Source organism: Aquarana catesbeiana, linkage group LG04 (assembly GCF_042186555.1).
Source record: "Aquarana catesbeiana isolate 2022-GZ linkage group LG04, ASM4218655v1, whole genome shotgun sequence".
NCBI classification, from domain to species: domain Eukaryota; kingdom Metazoa; phylum Chordata; class Amphibia; order Anura; family Ranidae; genus Aquarana; species Aquarana catesbeiana.
Genome location: NC_133327.1, coordinates 309,970,538 through 309,982,669, shown reverse-complemented (window position 1 = coordinate 309,982,669; position 12,132 = coordinate 309,970,538). Strand labels below are relative to the sequence as shown.

General features: G+C 42.5%; 1 protein-coding gene across 1 annotated transcript in view; it reads right to left on the bottom strand.

Annotated features, from left to right (window-relative positions):
• Positions 1-12,132, bottom strand: part of DDX43 (DEAD-box helicase 43) — a 232,407-nt gene that overhangs the window by 86,688 nt on the left and 133,587 nt on the right. The window contains exon 9 of the mRNA XM_073626798.1: positions 9,017-9,158. Coding sequence (XP_073482899.1) covers positions 9,017-9,158 — 142 coding nt within the window. The remainder of the gene's footprint in view (positions 1-9,016; positions 9,159-12,132) is intronic.

Below are 12,132 nucleotides of genomic sequence, written 5' to 3'. Positions count from 1 at the left end.
AATTTTATGGAAAGGGCCAGGGACTTTTTTCTGGTTTTTGGCTCCATAGACTTCAATGGATCAAAAGAGTGTATTGAAAAATTCAAAATGCACCAGATTGAGGCAGACTTTTGAAAGTTAATTACCTAACTGAATGCCTGAAGCATATAAATAACTTAAAGGGTAGATGAGTCCCTCAGAAGGAGGTTGTCCAAGCACCCCATTACCCAAATGTCCTGCGATCTTGTGTACCCCTTTGAAATCACCACTTGAATGCACAGCTCTGGGACGTCTAACCCAGAGAAAGGCAAACTATTCCAGACTTCCTCCAGCTGTTAACAGTGACAGTGCCCCTTCATTATGAAGAGGGTTTTGGGGTGGACTTGGTAGGTTCTGCGTTCTAAATCTTGCATTGAAAGAAAGGCTTGAGTTTTGGCTTTGACGATAATAAAAGTGAATGCATAAGCAAGTTGGGCACGCATATGTAAACAATGATCACACCACATGTGAGGTATCACTGCAAACATCAGAGTGAGAGCAATAATCATTGAACCAGACCCCTGCGAATCTCTAAACTGGTAACCTGTAAAGGCTTTTAAAGCATGTATTTTTTCCATAAAAAAATGTGTTTGAAAAACCACTGCAGAAATACTGACATAAAAAAAATTGTGTGGGGGTTCCAAGTAAATTTCTAGTTCCCTGGGTGGGAACTGGTTAACAGAGGAGGGGAGGAGTAGCTTCAGGGGAATGGCATTGCTCTCTCTAGGCAGGAGGAAAGAGGAGGGGTGGGGAGATCGGTTGGCACACACACAGACTACGGAAGAGACAGGGAGAGAGAGGGGAGATGCCGAGACGCTAAAGACATAGCTGGATGATGGAGGCGCGTAAACTGACCATGCACCCCATCAGAGATCAGCAGCCATGATCAACGTGGCCAGTTTACAGAGGGAAGGACAGGAACAGGCAGGATCAGCCAGGTATTGTACAACATAGAAAGGGATAATTGACATGGCAAAAGCACTGGGCTATATTTTGTGCCATAAAAGGAACAGGAGTTTTTTGTTTTGTTTTTTAGGGTTAAAACCAGTTTTTCTGAGGAAAAGGCATCCAACCTCCAAGAACACTAGCAGAAAAATGAGATATGACAACTGGAGTGGGGTTATACAGAGGGTGGCTTAACCTTTTTTGTTTGCCAGTGTCCCTACCCCCTGAAGGCACTGGTAAAACCTAAGTGTAAGAATTTCTACTTTCCCATGTCACTCAATACACTATAAAGAAACAGGAATTTTTGTAGTCCCCATAAAATCCTTCTCTGTGCTAACTGAAGGCTAAAGCAAAAATCTTGATCTCTGACCTCTGGGTTTATAGCACGGCCCTCAGTAGTATAACACAAAAGGACAGCTTAGAGGAGGCTTCCGATCAGAGCCAAACATCCAACCTGTTAACTCAGCCAGTTATAAAGCAGAACAAATAGCAACAACCAGTCACAGACAACACAACCAGAGGGATTGGTGTGGTGTTCTTTAACCACTTCAGCTCAGGAAGGAATACCCCTCCAGGCCACTTTTTGAGATACGGCACTGCGTTACTTTAGCTGACAATTGCGCGGTCGTGCGACGCTATACACAAAATTGATGTCCCCCCCCACAAATAGAGCTTTCTTTTGGTGGCATTTAATCACGCCTGCGGTTTTAATTTTTTGCGCTATAAACAATATTTTTTGTAGTTTCTGCTATAAAACACATCCAATAAAAAAAAAATCATCAATTTAGGCCAATATGTATTCTGCTACATATTTTTGATAAAAAAAATCCAATAAGCGTATATCAATTGGTGTGTGCAAAGTTATAGCGTCTTCAAACCATGGGATGTTTTTATGGAATTTTTATTTATTTACATTTTTTTTTACCAGTAATGGCAGCGATCAGCAACTTATAGAAAGAACAATGTAGCGCTGGACTAGTGAAAAAGAACACATATATTGATATATATAATCATACCAAGACCCACAAAATTGTCATGATTCAATAAGGATATTAGGTAATGTGAAACCATATCTTAAATAGGTGTATACAAAACTATAAGTGAAAAATAATTAAATAAATATATGTACAAAATATTAACTAAAAAGTTCATATATGTGACTAAAGATGCGTATCAAAGAATACTTAAAAAAAAGTTCATAAAAGTAACAAAGTGAAGGTGTTGAATCCACAGACGAACCAGATGAAGGGACCGGAGTTGCATAATCCACCAACAGTGTAGCCCACCACCAGATGATAAAGTTGGAGGCTTACCAGAAAGCCTGCAACCGCCCTTACTCAGGGGGGTCAAAACAGGCTTAGAAGTGGAAGGTGAACTCCTGGATGTATCCCACAATGGACTCCTTATGTTGTCCTACTGGTCTCCTCTTTCCACAGCTGATCCGTGATAGCAAAGGCACCAATGTGGAGGGAATGATCCTCAGAATTCCTCCCGATATTTCTTCCCATATAAGGTACATAAATGGGAGCCACAGATCCAATGGCTCCCATTTATGTACCTTATATGGGAAGAAATATCGGGAGGAATTCTAAGGATCATTCCCTCCACATTCAACACCTTCACCTACATTTATGAACTTTTTTTAAAGTATTCTTTGATACGCATCTTTAGTCACATATATGAACTTTTTAGTTAATATTTTGTTCATATATATATATTTAATTATTTTTCACTTATAGTTTTGTATACACCTATTTAAGATATGGTTTCACATTACCTAATATCACTTATTGACTCATGACAATTTTGTGGGTCTTGCTATAATTATATACGGTATATCAATATATGTGTTCTTTTTCACTAGTCCAGCGCTACATTGTTCTTTCTGTATGTTCTATGTGCCCTTGTATTGGGGTTATTGTGTTTTAGCCGCAGGACTTCCTTCACGGTCCCTTATTTCAGTTTTCATTATCATTTATACTTAGCACCTAGCGCAATTTCTTTTTCTTTTTTGATCAGCAACTTATAGCTGGACTGCAACAAAGCGGTGGACAAATTGGACACCAAGTGAGACTTTTTTGGGAACAAGGGCTAAAAAATATGCACGGTCACTGTACTAATGATACTGGCAGGGATGGGTTTAACATCAGGGGCGATCAAAGGGTTAAATGTGTCCCTAGGGAATGCTATCTGTGTGGGGGATGCTTTATCTGTGGGAAGACAGAGATCAGTTTTCCTGCTTAGCAGAAACACCAGATCTCTGTCTTTCCCTGTCACAGAATGACAATCTGCCTTGTTTACATAGGCAGACCGGCATTCTGCCTCTCTTGGAAACAAACGACGGGAGTTGGTCCCCAGTGGCGCGTGCGCGTACCGCAGACAGCGAAGTCGCATACGTGATTTTGCGCACTAGAGTTGCCGTCCCGCAGTACATGTACGTAGGGTGGCCGGCAAGTGGTTAATGAATGCAGAGAAAAGATCCTAAACTGCTTAAGGCAGGAAACTGTTTGCAAGACTCAAGAGTTAGCGAACAGGAAAAGGAGCTCCCACCCCCAATATAATACGACCACTGGCAAAAAAACATAGAAGGGTGGGGTCCCAGAGGATAGATGGCCCTGGAAACCCAAAAGTCCCCACTAAGTAACAGGAACAAACAAAAATCTTAAGAATTGTATGATGAGAGACAAGGATAGCACCATGAGGTCCTAGGGGATACCAATTGGTCCCATGGGATAAACGCCTACAGAAAAGGTCTGTAGGAGTTGACCTCATTAATCCCTGGGGGATTAAGAGCAGAAAGCTTTTCAATCCAGTAAGTCTTGGCCCTTAAGATAGCATTGTCCCAGTCGCCACCCCTAGGATTAGGCGGAACAACTTCCAATACAAAAAATGAAATCACTGAGTTATCAAATCTGTGATGTAAACCTATGTGTCGAGTGACTGGTGTCACAATTTTGCCTTCACTGGAATAAAAGATGATCCCTCATCCTTAATCCAAGTTCACAAATGGTCTTGTCTATGTAAAACGCATGGCATTGACAAATCATCAGATAAATCACTCCACGAGTAGCACAATTAGCATATTGTCTCGATTGGAACCATTGGCCATTAGGTAGATATATGCCAGCACGCTCACAGATCCATGGGCAGCGGCTACATTTACACGATAGGTTCCCTTACAAGAATGAGATAGGGTCTCCGAATTAGGTTGGTAATGGCTGCTAGTCAGAATATCAAGCAGGGAAGTTGCCCTCTTAAATACCAACTCTGGGGTAGAACGTATATATTTAGCCAGAATATGATCTTCGGCTAAAAGGTGGCAATTAGAAATCAGCGAACGTAAAGAACGTCCATGTGCAGAATAATGAGTGATAAATGTCACTGTATTGCTTTCGGTTTTAGGAGTTTTTTTTGAATAAAAGTTCAGCTCTGGGTCTTATTCTAGCTTTATTGAAGGCTTTCCTCAACAAGGTTCTAGAATATCCCGTCAAATAGTCTTGATCTTAAAAGATCAGACTGACAAAAGAAATCTTCAGATGAGCAATTCCTGCGAATACGCAGGTATTGCGCATATGGTATACTTCTGATGACTGGGGCAGGGTGAGAAATTTGGGCATGCAAGATCATATTACCTGGGCTTACGATATAAATCAGTAGTGATGTAGCCATTTTCATCAATACAGATTAACAAATCCAAAAATGTGATTTCAACAGCATTAAATGTGTATCTAAATTTCAGATTGAACTCATTGATGTTGAGGGCATCGAGAAACCCCAACAGTTCATCTCTAGACCCTGTCCACACAATCAGAAGATCATCAATGAACCAAAACCAAAATTGTACATGATTCAAATAGGGCAGAAATCTTTCATCGGAGAACAACCACCTCTCACATCCCCCCAAATATAAATTGGCATAAGCCGGGCACAAGTGCCCATTGTCACTCCTTGCCTTTGTAAGTAGACTTGATTCAGGAAGACAAAATTATTTCTGGTAAGTACAAATCTAAGTAGATCCAGAACAAATACATTATGGCACCAGGTGGTATGATCTTGCTCTTTTAGAAAGGACTCGACCACCCGGATACCCCACTCGTGCGGGATACTAGAGTACAAAGCCGCTTGGTGTGATCCTGACATTACACTTTGAGATCTCCGAGATAGGTTGGCGTTTCTTTTGATTACTCTCATTAGGATTAGATCGGTGTTGGAATGCTTCAATCATTCTAACAATAAGCCTCATTATATATTACATAGAATCTATATGTGGCTTTGGCTGGTTCCTTGGACTATTTCCATCTACACCTGACTTCAATTTCCATTTGGATAACACTCTCCCCCCACCCAAATTACATGCACTGCTTAGTGAAGACTTCATAGGTGTGCATCACCAATTGAAATGTTTTGATTGAATTTTTTAAATTTAATTATCTGTAATATAATGGCTGTGAGATTTCTCCACCCTATGAAGTAGTTCTTTTTTATGTAACAGTCTTCTTATGTGACTTCACTTTTCTTGGTTCCCGCACTCGCCCGGGAGATTGCCAATTTTTTGGCCTTGTGACGCCTAAAATTCTGGTGCCGGCTTTGTGGGCGAGTTTTCTTTTTTGCTCTAAAATCAACCATTTCGTATGGGCTAAATCCTTAATATTGAGGGATGTACTGAGGGGTATATTAGACTATCTTTATTGATTTAAGATGCATGGCAGTATACCTTGAAGGTTGGTCACTAGTTATGCATTTTGGAGTCTAATATTGTACACTTGATTTATATGCTTTCTTGTAGATCATTTTCTGACCTAATATACTCCTGAAGAAGGGGGTTACCCCGAAACATGTAGAGTGTACAACTGGAAGAACAAATTTCTGCGTGTAACAGCGCGGGATCATCATTATATATATCCAAGTTTTTCCAATTTGTGTCAGATAAGTGGATACTCCATGATTTAGTAGCATCCAGTGCAATTTATCTACTATTGAAGGCTTTTTATTATGTGTGTGTTTGTGCATAATAAATGTATATATTTTTGTAAACTGACTTGTAAGTTTATACCGTACCACGAGAGTCCATGTTGCCTCCACAACTGTCCAAATGTCTAATTAGTTATAGGAATAAGGTACATTCATTTTTTCATAACAAGTAGCATGTCTATATAGGTCATATGAGCCCCCATGAGGAACACTTACAGGCTGCCTGTCAGAGAACTCACAGTACCAGTTTCCGTCTCCGTGCAGCAGTGACTAACGGCCATGCGCGGTGTCCCCGACAGAGGCGATCGAGTTCCGGATTGAACGTGCACACCCACGCACCCGTACGAATGTATACACGCACCCGCACACCCATACGAGCGGGTGTACGTCCTCACGGGTACGTCCACCAATCCGGGCGCTCAGCACCATATATAAACAAGGTCCTTGCCAGACACTAGTGCTGGATCGTCTTCAGCTAGTTCCCGATTCCTGTGTTACCTTGCTCCTGACTACCCGGCTTCCTGACTACTCTCTTAGATCTCCCTTGTCTGATACCTACCTTTGCTGATTATACCGACCCCGGCTTGGACTCTCTACTATGGCTCTGCATTCTGATTTTGTACCTCGCTGCTCGCCCGTTGCCAACCTCTGCCTGATCTTGACTACGAACTTGCCTGCTGTGTGGATACCTTGCTGCCAACCAGTTGCCAAACCTTGCCTGTTCTGACTTTGCAATTGTCCTTGAAGCCATACCTACCTGCCCGGCTTCTACTGAGCAGCTCTGGTGATCAGTCTTCTCGTCTGCACTTAGAGGATCCTGAACCTCCACGGTCCAGCTTCTAGCGGCAGGCACCTGCACCCTTTCGTGCCCCAGCACTCCCTGTCCTCACTACCAGGGGTGTTGGGACCGGAACCGTGCAAGAGGCCTCCCTCAGCATTCAGACTCCACTGTAAGGTACATGACACTGCCCAAAGATCCTGGATAGGGCTGTTGCAGCTGAAGCTGCATGTACTTAAGGATCTACATGTACTCATAAGCTGAGTTGGGAGGGGACTACAATGACCTATTCTGCTTGCTACCCAGTTCAGCTGTTGATTGAAGATCTACCAGAGGAAAAAAAAAATCTCTGGAAAAGTAGGGAAACTAAGATTCCTACCAAGGAGCTCAAGTCCTTACTTCTTGAGGCACTGGCCCCTAGCAGGTTGGAGGGGTTGGCCACCATCGGGGGCTGACTTTAGAAGTCTTTTCTGTGCCTAGTGCCCTACTACTGAAGCTTTTACTCTAAATCCATTGGTCAGGGATTAAGGTCTCTGCTGTCTTTCAACGAACAGAAGAAAGAATATTCCTTATTAGCCCGGAAGTGTGCACATTTCTTTCAGGTTTTAATTGCCGTGGGCACGAGAATCGGAAATAGGTAAAATCTCTACAGCAGGAGCAGAGGATGGCGAAAAAAGTCAATAGGAGTTTACAACTCTTCCTTACTCTAACCAAAAAAAAAAAAATAAATAAATAAAATGTAGAGTTCGGCTTTCAATTAAAAATAAACTGCTATATTTGAATAACCAAAAAAAAAAAAAATAAAAAATTAGATTTTTGGTTTAATGAAAATACTTTTCTTGGAAGTAGATCATAGGATATCTTCAGATCTATTACACAATAGTTATCCTGCCACCTTCGGATGAATGGGCACTGGCAAAAAAAACACGAAACCTTCCTTCGTGCATAGCTTTAGTTTTGTAGCAAGCCATAAATCAACAAAGAAGGGATGGGATACCCGTGATGTACTTCACGAAAAGGATTTACAGGTTAACTAAAAATTTAAATTTTCCTCAAACATTTTAGGACACAAGGCATCTTCATATTTATTATGATATGGATCACGCCCCTAATCACATCTGTACGATGAAAACCGTTGGGTGGAGCTGGATCATGTGAAGTCATCGCGCATGAAGGTCAGCCATTTTGATGGTTGGAAACATTCCTTCACATTGCTGCTCTACATGCAAGATTTTATCTGATTTTTGGGGAGTGTTTTTTGCTGCATTTTCAATACATTTAATTATCGTTAATACTAAACAATGAAAAGTTTATTTGCCCATCCCTCAACACTGTATGCATTGAGGTCCATATAAAGTGGAGTCCTTTATAACATAGAAGATTGCTGATACTAGGCGTTCTTGCCGATTGAGTTTTGTAATAAGCGTATTTGACCAATGTATGTGCTGGTCCACCCCTGATAGTATGAGTCAGTGTGTGCATTTCTGTCAGAGGATAGCTCACAAGCTTTTTGCCTGCACTCTGCACTTATTGGACTCTTCACCTTGAGCTTCTAAATGAGCCACTGATGAGGAGACTCATGATTTTTTTTAGCGATGCACCTTTATAGGTTTTTACGATATGGATGTCTCAAAACACTGAACACGAGGGGATGGCAGCACTGCAACTAAACCCAGACAACTAAACCAGGACAGGGTAGAGCCTCATGCCGCAGCCCGCAAGACTCCCTGACCAAAAGGTCACATTATCAGAGGCTCGAGCATTCAGTCGGTTAAAATTCATTAAACTAGGAACAGAAGACCAAGTAGGAGCCCTACAAATTTGAGCTACCAAAGCTTGATGTTGATTTGCCCCAAAAAACACTTGTGGTAGAATTAGCCACCAGGCTGGATGTACACATGTCTGGTACGAATTTCCCCAGAGCTTTTTCTTTTTTTCGGGTCGGCGGGGTCGAGCGTCGCGATTGACAATAGATCTATAAGGGGGACATCGTTTTTTTAATAAAGAAATTGTCAAATACGGTCTCTGCTTTTATTTTTTTTTAGATGAATGAGTAGGGGTACCCCAGACTGATTCACATGGGGGGGGCGACATGTGCAGTGTTGCCACCACAGCTGCAAAATCCCTAGACGGAATTGAGGACAAACAGAAGATCGAGACAGAGAGCAGCAGGATCAAACAGGTTTTTTGCAAAATACAGAAAACAAATCTCAGTGACTGAGTATAAACAGCATGTAAAAAAGCAATTACTGATAGTTTCTTTATGATGTGGGCTTACTGACACTTTAAACAATATTTACTTACCAAGTAAGTTATACTTTTTAAGGTAACCAAGTTGTTCATTTGTAGATCATGCAGTCTTCCAGGAGTAGCAATGACTATATCCACTCCCTTTGCAACAACATTTATTTGGCCTTTACGGTCACCACCTCCATAAATGCAAATGCTAAAAACAGAAGCAAAAAAAAATAAATAAATAAAGCTTTACATATACCACTGAAGTGACTAACCTAAGGTGATACACAGTGATGAATTAAATCCTTTTACAAAACTTGTACCCCATTTACCTATAGCCCTCTCTTTTCTAGAGCCATTCAAACTACACATATCAAAGGCCATTTCTGAGTTTCCAGGAGGAAGGGATCTGAAAAAAAGAAGCATGGCCAAAACCATTTTTGGTCCTACTTCTCCTATGGATCACAGGAGTGCAGTTCATTCTGCACTCCTGTGACCATTTTCAGCCGACAGTGGGCTAAAGCCTGCTGTCAGCTGAGGTCACTTAGCCAGTCCAGGCTCTGTATCAGATTCCAACTTTACAGTCAGTATTCATCCCGAGGCTCCTGCCCACTCCACAGCCAAGAGCTCCAGTAACCGCTGGAAAGGCAAAGCAGAGAGTGGCGACTGACCGTTACGAGCTCTCTGTGGAGGGGAGAACTAAGCAATCAGAGGCGTTTAAATCGCTCTGGTCTCAGTGCAGAGCCTGTGGGGGATTAGATGCAGCATTGGAGAGTATAAAAGTTTAATTTTGTTTTTATATAAACCTTAACTTTTTTGAAGTCACACACTGCACAGCACTTTGCGGAGTGTAATCTGAGGCCTGAGCGGAGTGAACGGACAAACCTCCTCTACAGTCTTGTAGGGAAACATGCACAGCTAAGGCTGTCAATCACCTGCTCTGAGCTGAACAGGGGGCAGGGTTGCCTCCAAATAAATAAAGCTTTACATATACCACTGAAGTGACTGACCTAAGGTGATACACAGTGATGAATTAAATCCTTCTACAAAGCCTGGTATTGAAATCTACCGTCAGAAATGATTCATGAAGAACACAGAGGAAAGAGAAACCAGACAGGATTCACGCCAAGTGTTCTAGATTAAGACAAATACACACTAGAGAAGCATATGCTTTGTTCATTTGAGTGGATTTGAGTGGTTATACCGGGATGATGCCTGCAGTATTGCGGTATTGTTTTTTTCAGCCAGCGGTCTGCTTTCTTGTATTAGCAATCCTAGCAGCCAATTAACCACTGGATTGCTTTTACAAGCAACGGGAGGGGACGTTCCTCTTCCCGCCGCCTTCCACAGCTCTCCTGCCCTACCAGGGAGCCCAAGAGTGCAGCCGGCTGACCATAGAGCTGATCAGAAAACAGAATGGCTCCGATCATCTGTATGGTCTAAGAAACCGGAAGCAATGAGCATTTCATATAAACAAGAAATTGTGCTGTGCTGCTTAACTATTCCTTAAAAAAAACAATATCCACTACATAATACACACTTAATAAGGGCGCACCTAAAAGCACTCCACCCTGAATTAAACGTAAAAGTGAACAAATGTGAAAGATCAACTGACAGTCCAACGATAAATGGTGTTGGGTCCTATCTCTTCCAGAAGAAGGGAGTATTAGGACTATTGCGGTACCAAAGAGGTATGGACAAAGGTATATATAAAATCTTTAGTTTATTGAAAATTAAGACATTAAAAAAGGTCCATATATGGGCACCATAATGAATAGACAATGACATAATACAAAAATGTTTACAGCAATGTTGACAAGAAAGTTTTGATGTAATGCCCACAAAGGTAAGTGAAGGCAGATTATTTAGTACTTGCGAACGTGACCTCTACAGTTTCGCGGTCAAGCCGCTTCTTCAGGAGGCGTCCTAGTACAATTTCTACAGAATAAAAAAAAATCAACATTACAGAAGCAGCTGAACATTTAAATAAATACAGCAATGTAATAAACATCCAAAACATTGATATTGGAGAAAGTAGTCGTTAATTTATATTGCACTCACCAACCTTGGCCCACAGGGGGCTAGAACAACACTGAGACGCCCTCAGCGGGCGTTCCCCCGGGTGCGGGCAAGGGGGGCACTTTGGAAAATACTAGTGTAAAATCAGAAAATAAGTAATTGTAAGCCTGGGGTTTTGTGGTAAAACATGAGCACCACCTCAGTGTATGAGATAAAAATTGGATATGGTGAGAGAGAAGTAAGGGGAGAACAAGGAAAGGAAGAGGGGGGAAGGAGACGGGGGCAGAAAAGAAGGGGGGGGGGGGGGGGGGGGAAGGGAAGGGGAAAAGAGAGGGGGGGGGGGAAAGGTAGGGGGAAGGGGGAAAGAAAAAGGAGGGGGGAAGGAAAGGGGAAGAGGGGAAAGAAAAAGAGGGAGGGAAAAAAAAGGGGGGGGGGGGGGGGGAGGGAAAGGGGGAAGGAAGTGTGGGAGAAGGGAGGCAAGTTCACAGGGAGAAAGAGGATGGAAAGCTGAAGAACAGACATTATGGGCCCACCACATTAATGCAAGTATTAGTCATAAGGAGATTTGGGGAGTATAAACCCACCGTTGCTGAAATGTTTAAGGTTTGCACAAGTTCAATGGCTATCCACACCCAGAAATAAGATGAACACTCAGCAGCCGCTTTTAAAACCGGAGTATATGCCATCACGGAAAGCCTTTGGGGATAAACGTATGGCATTACATTAGTATAGTCATTTGCTGAGAGCTAGGAGCATCAGAAGAGATGCATCCAAGTAAACAAATATAGATGGCTTAAAAAGAAATAAAGGGGAGGAGATAGTAATGTCCCCCCCCAAGTCTGCTGCCTTAAATGTCCCCTACCCGGAAGACCAGCACCACCGCTACGTCAGCTGCCACCGTTTCCGGGTCCTTCTTCTACTGTGCATGCGCGAGGAGTCATCCAGCGCAGGAGCGTAGCTCCACATCTGATGACGCTGACGCGTCGTCATGGAGATGCTTATTGTAACACACTACCATTTCTTTTGTTTATATTCGTTGCACCCTTATTGAGTGACGTGAGGAGTTCATTCTCCCCCGTACGGCGGGCTTGCGACTCTTCGGCAGTGGGCGTGGACCTTCGGAGCCCGACAGCTGCTTCTCCATGACGACGCGTCAGCGTCATCAG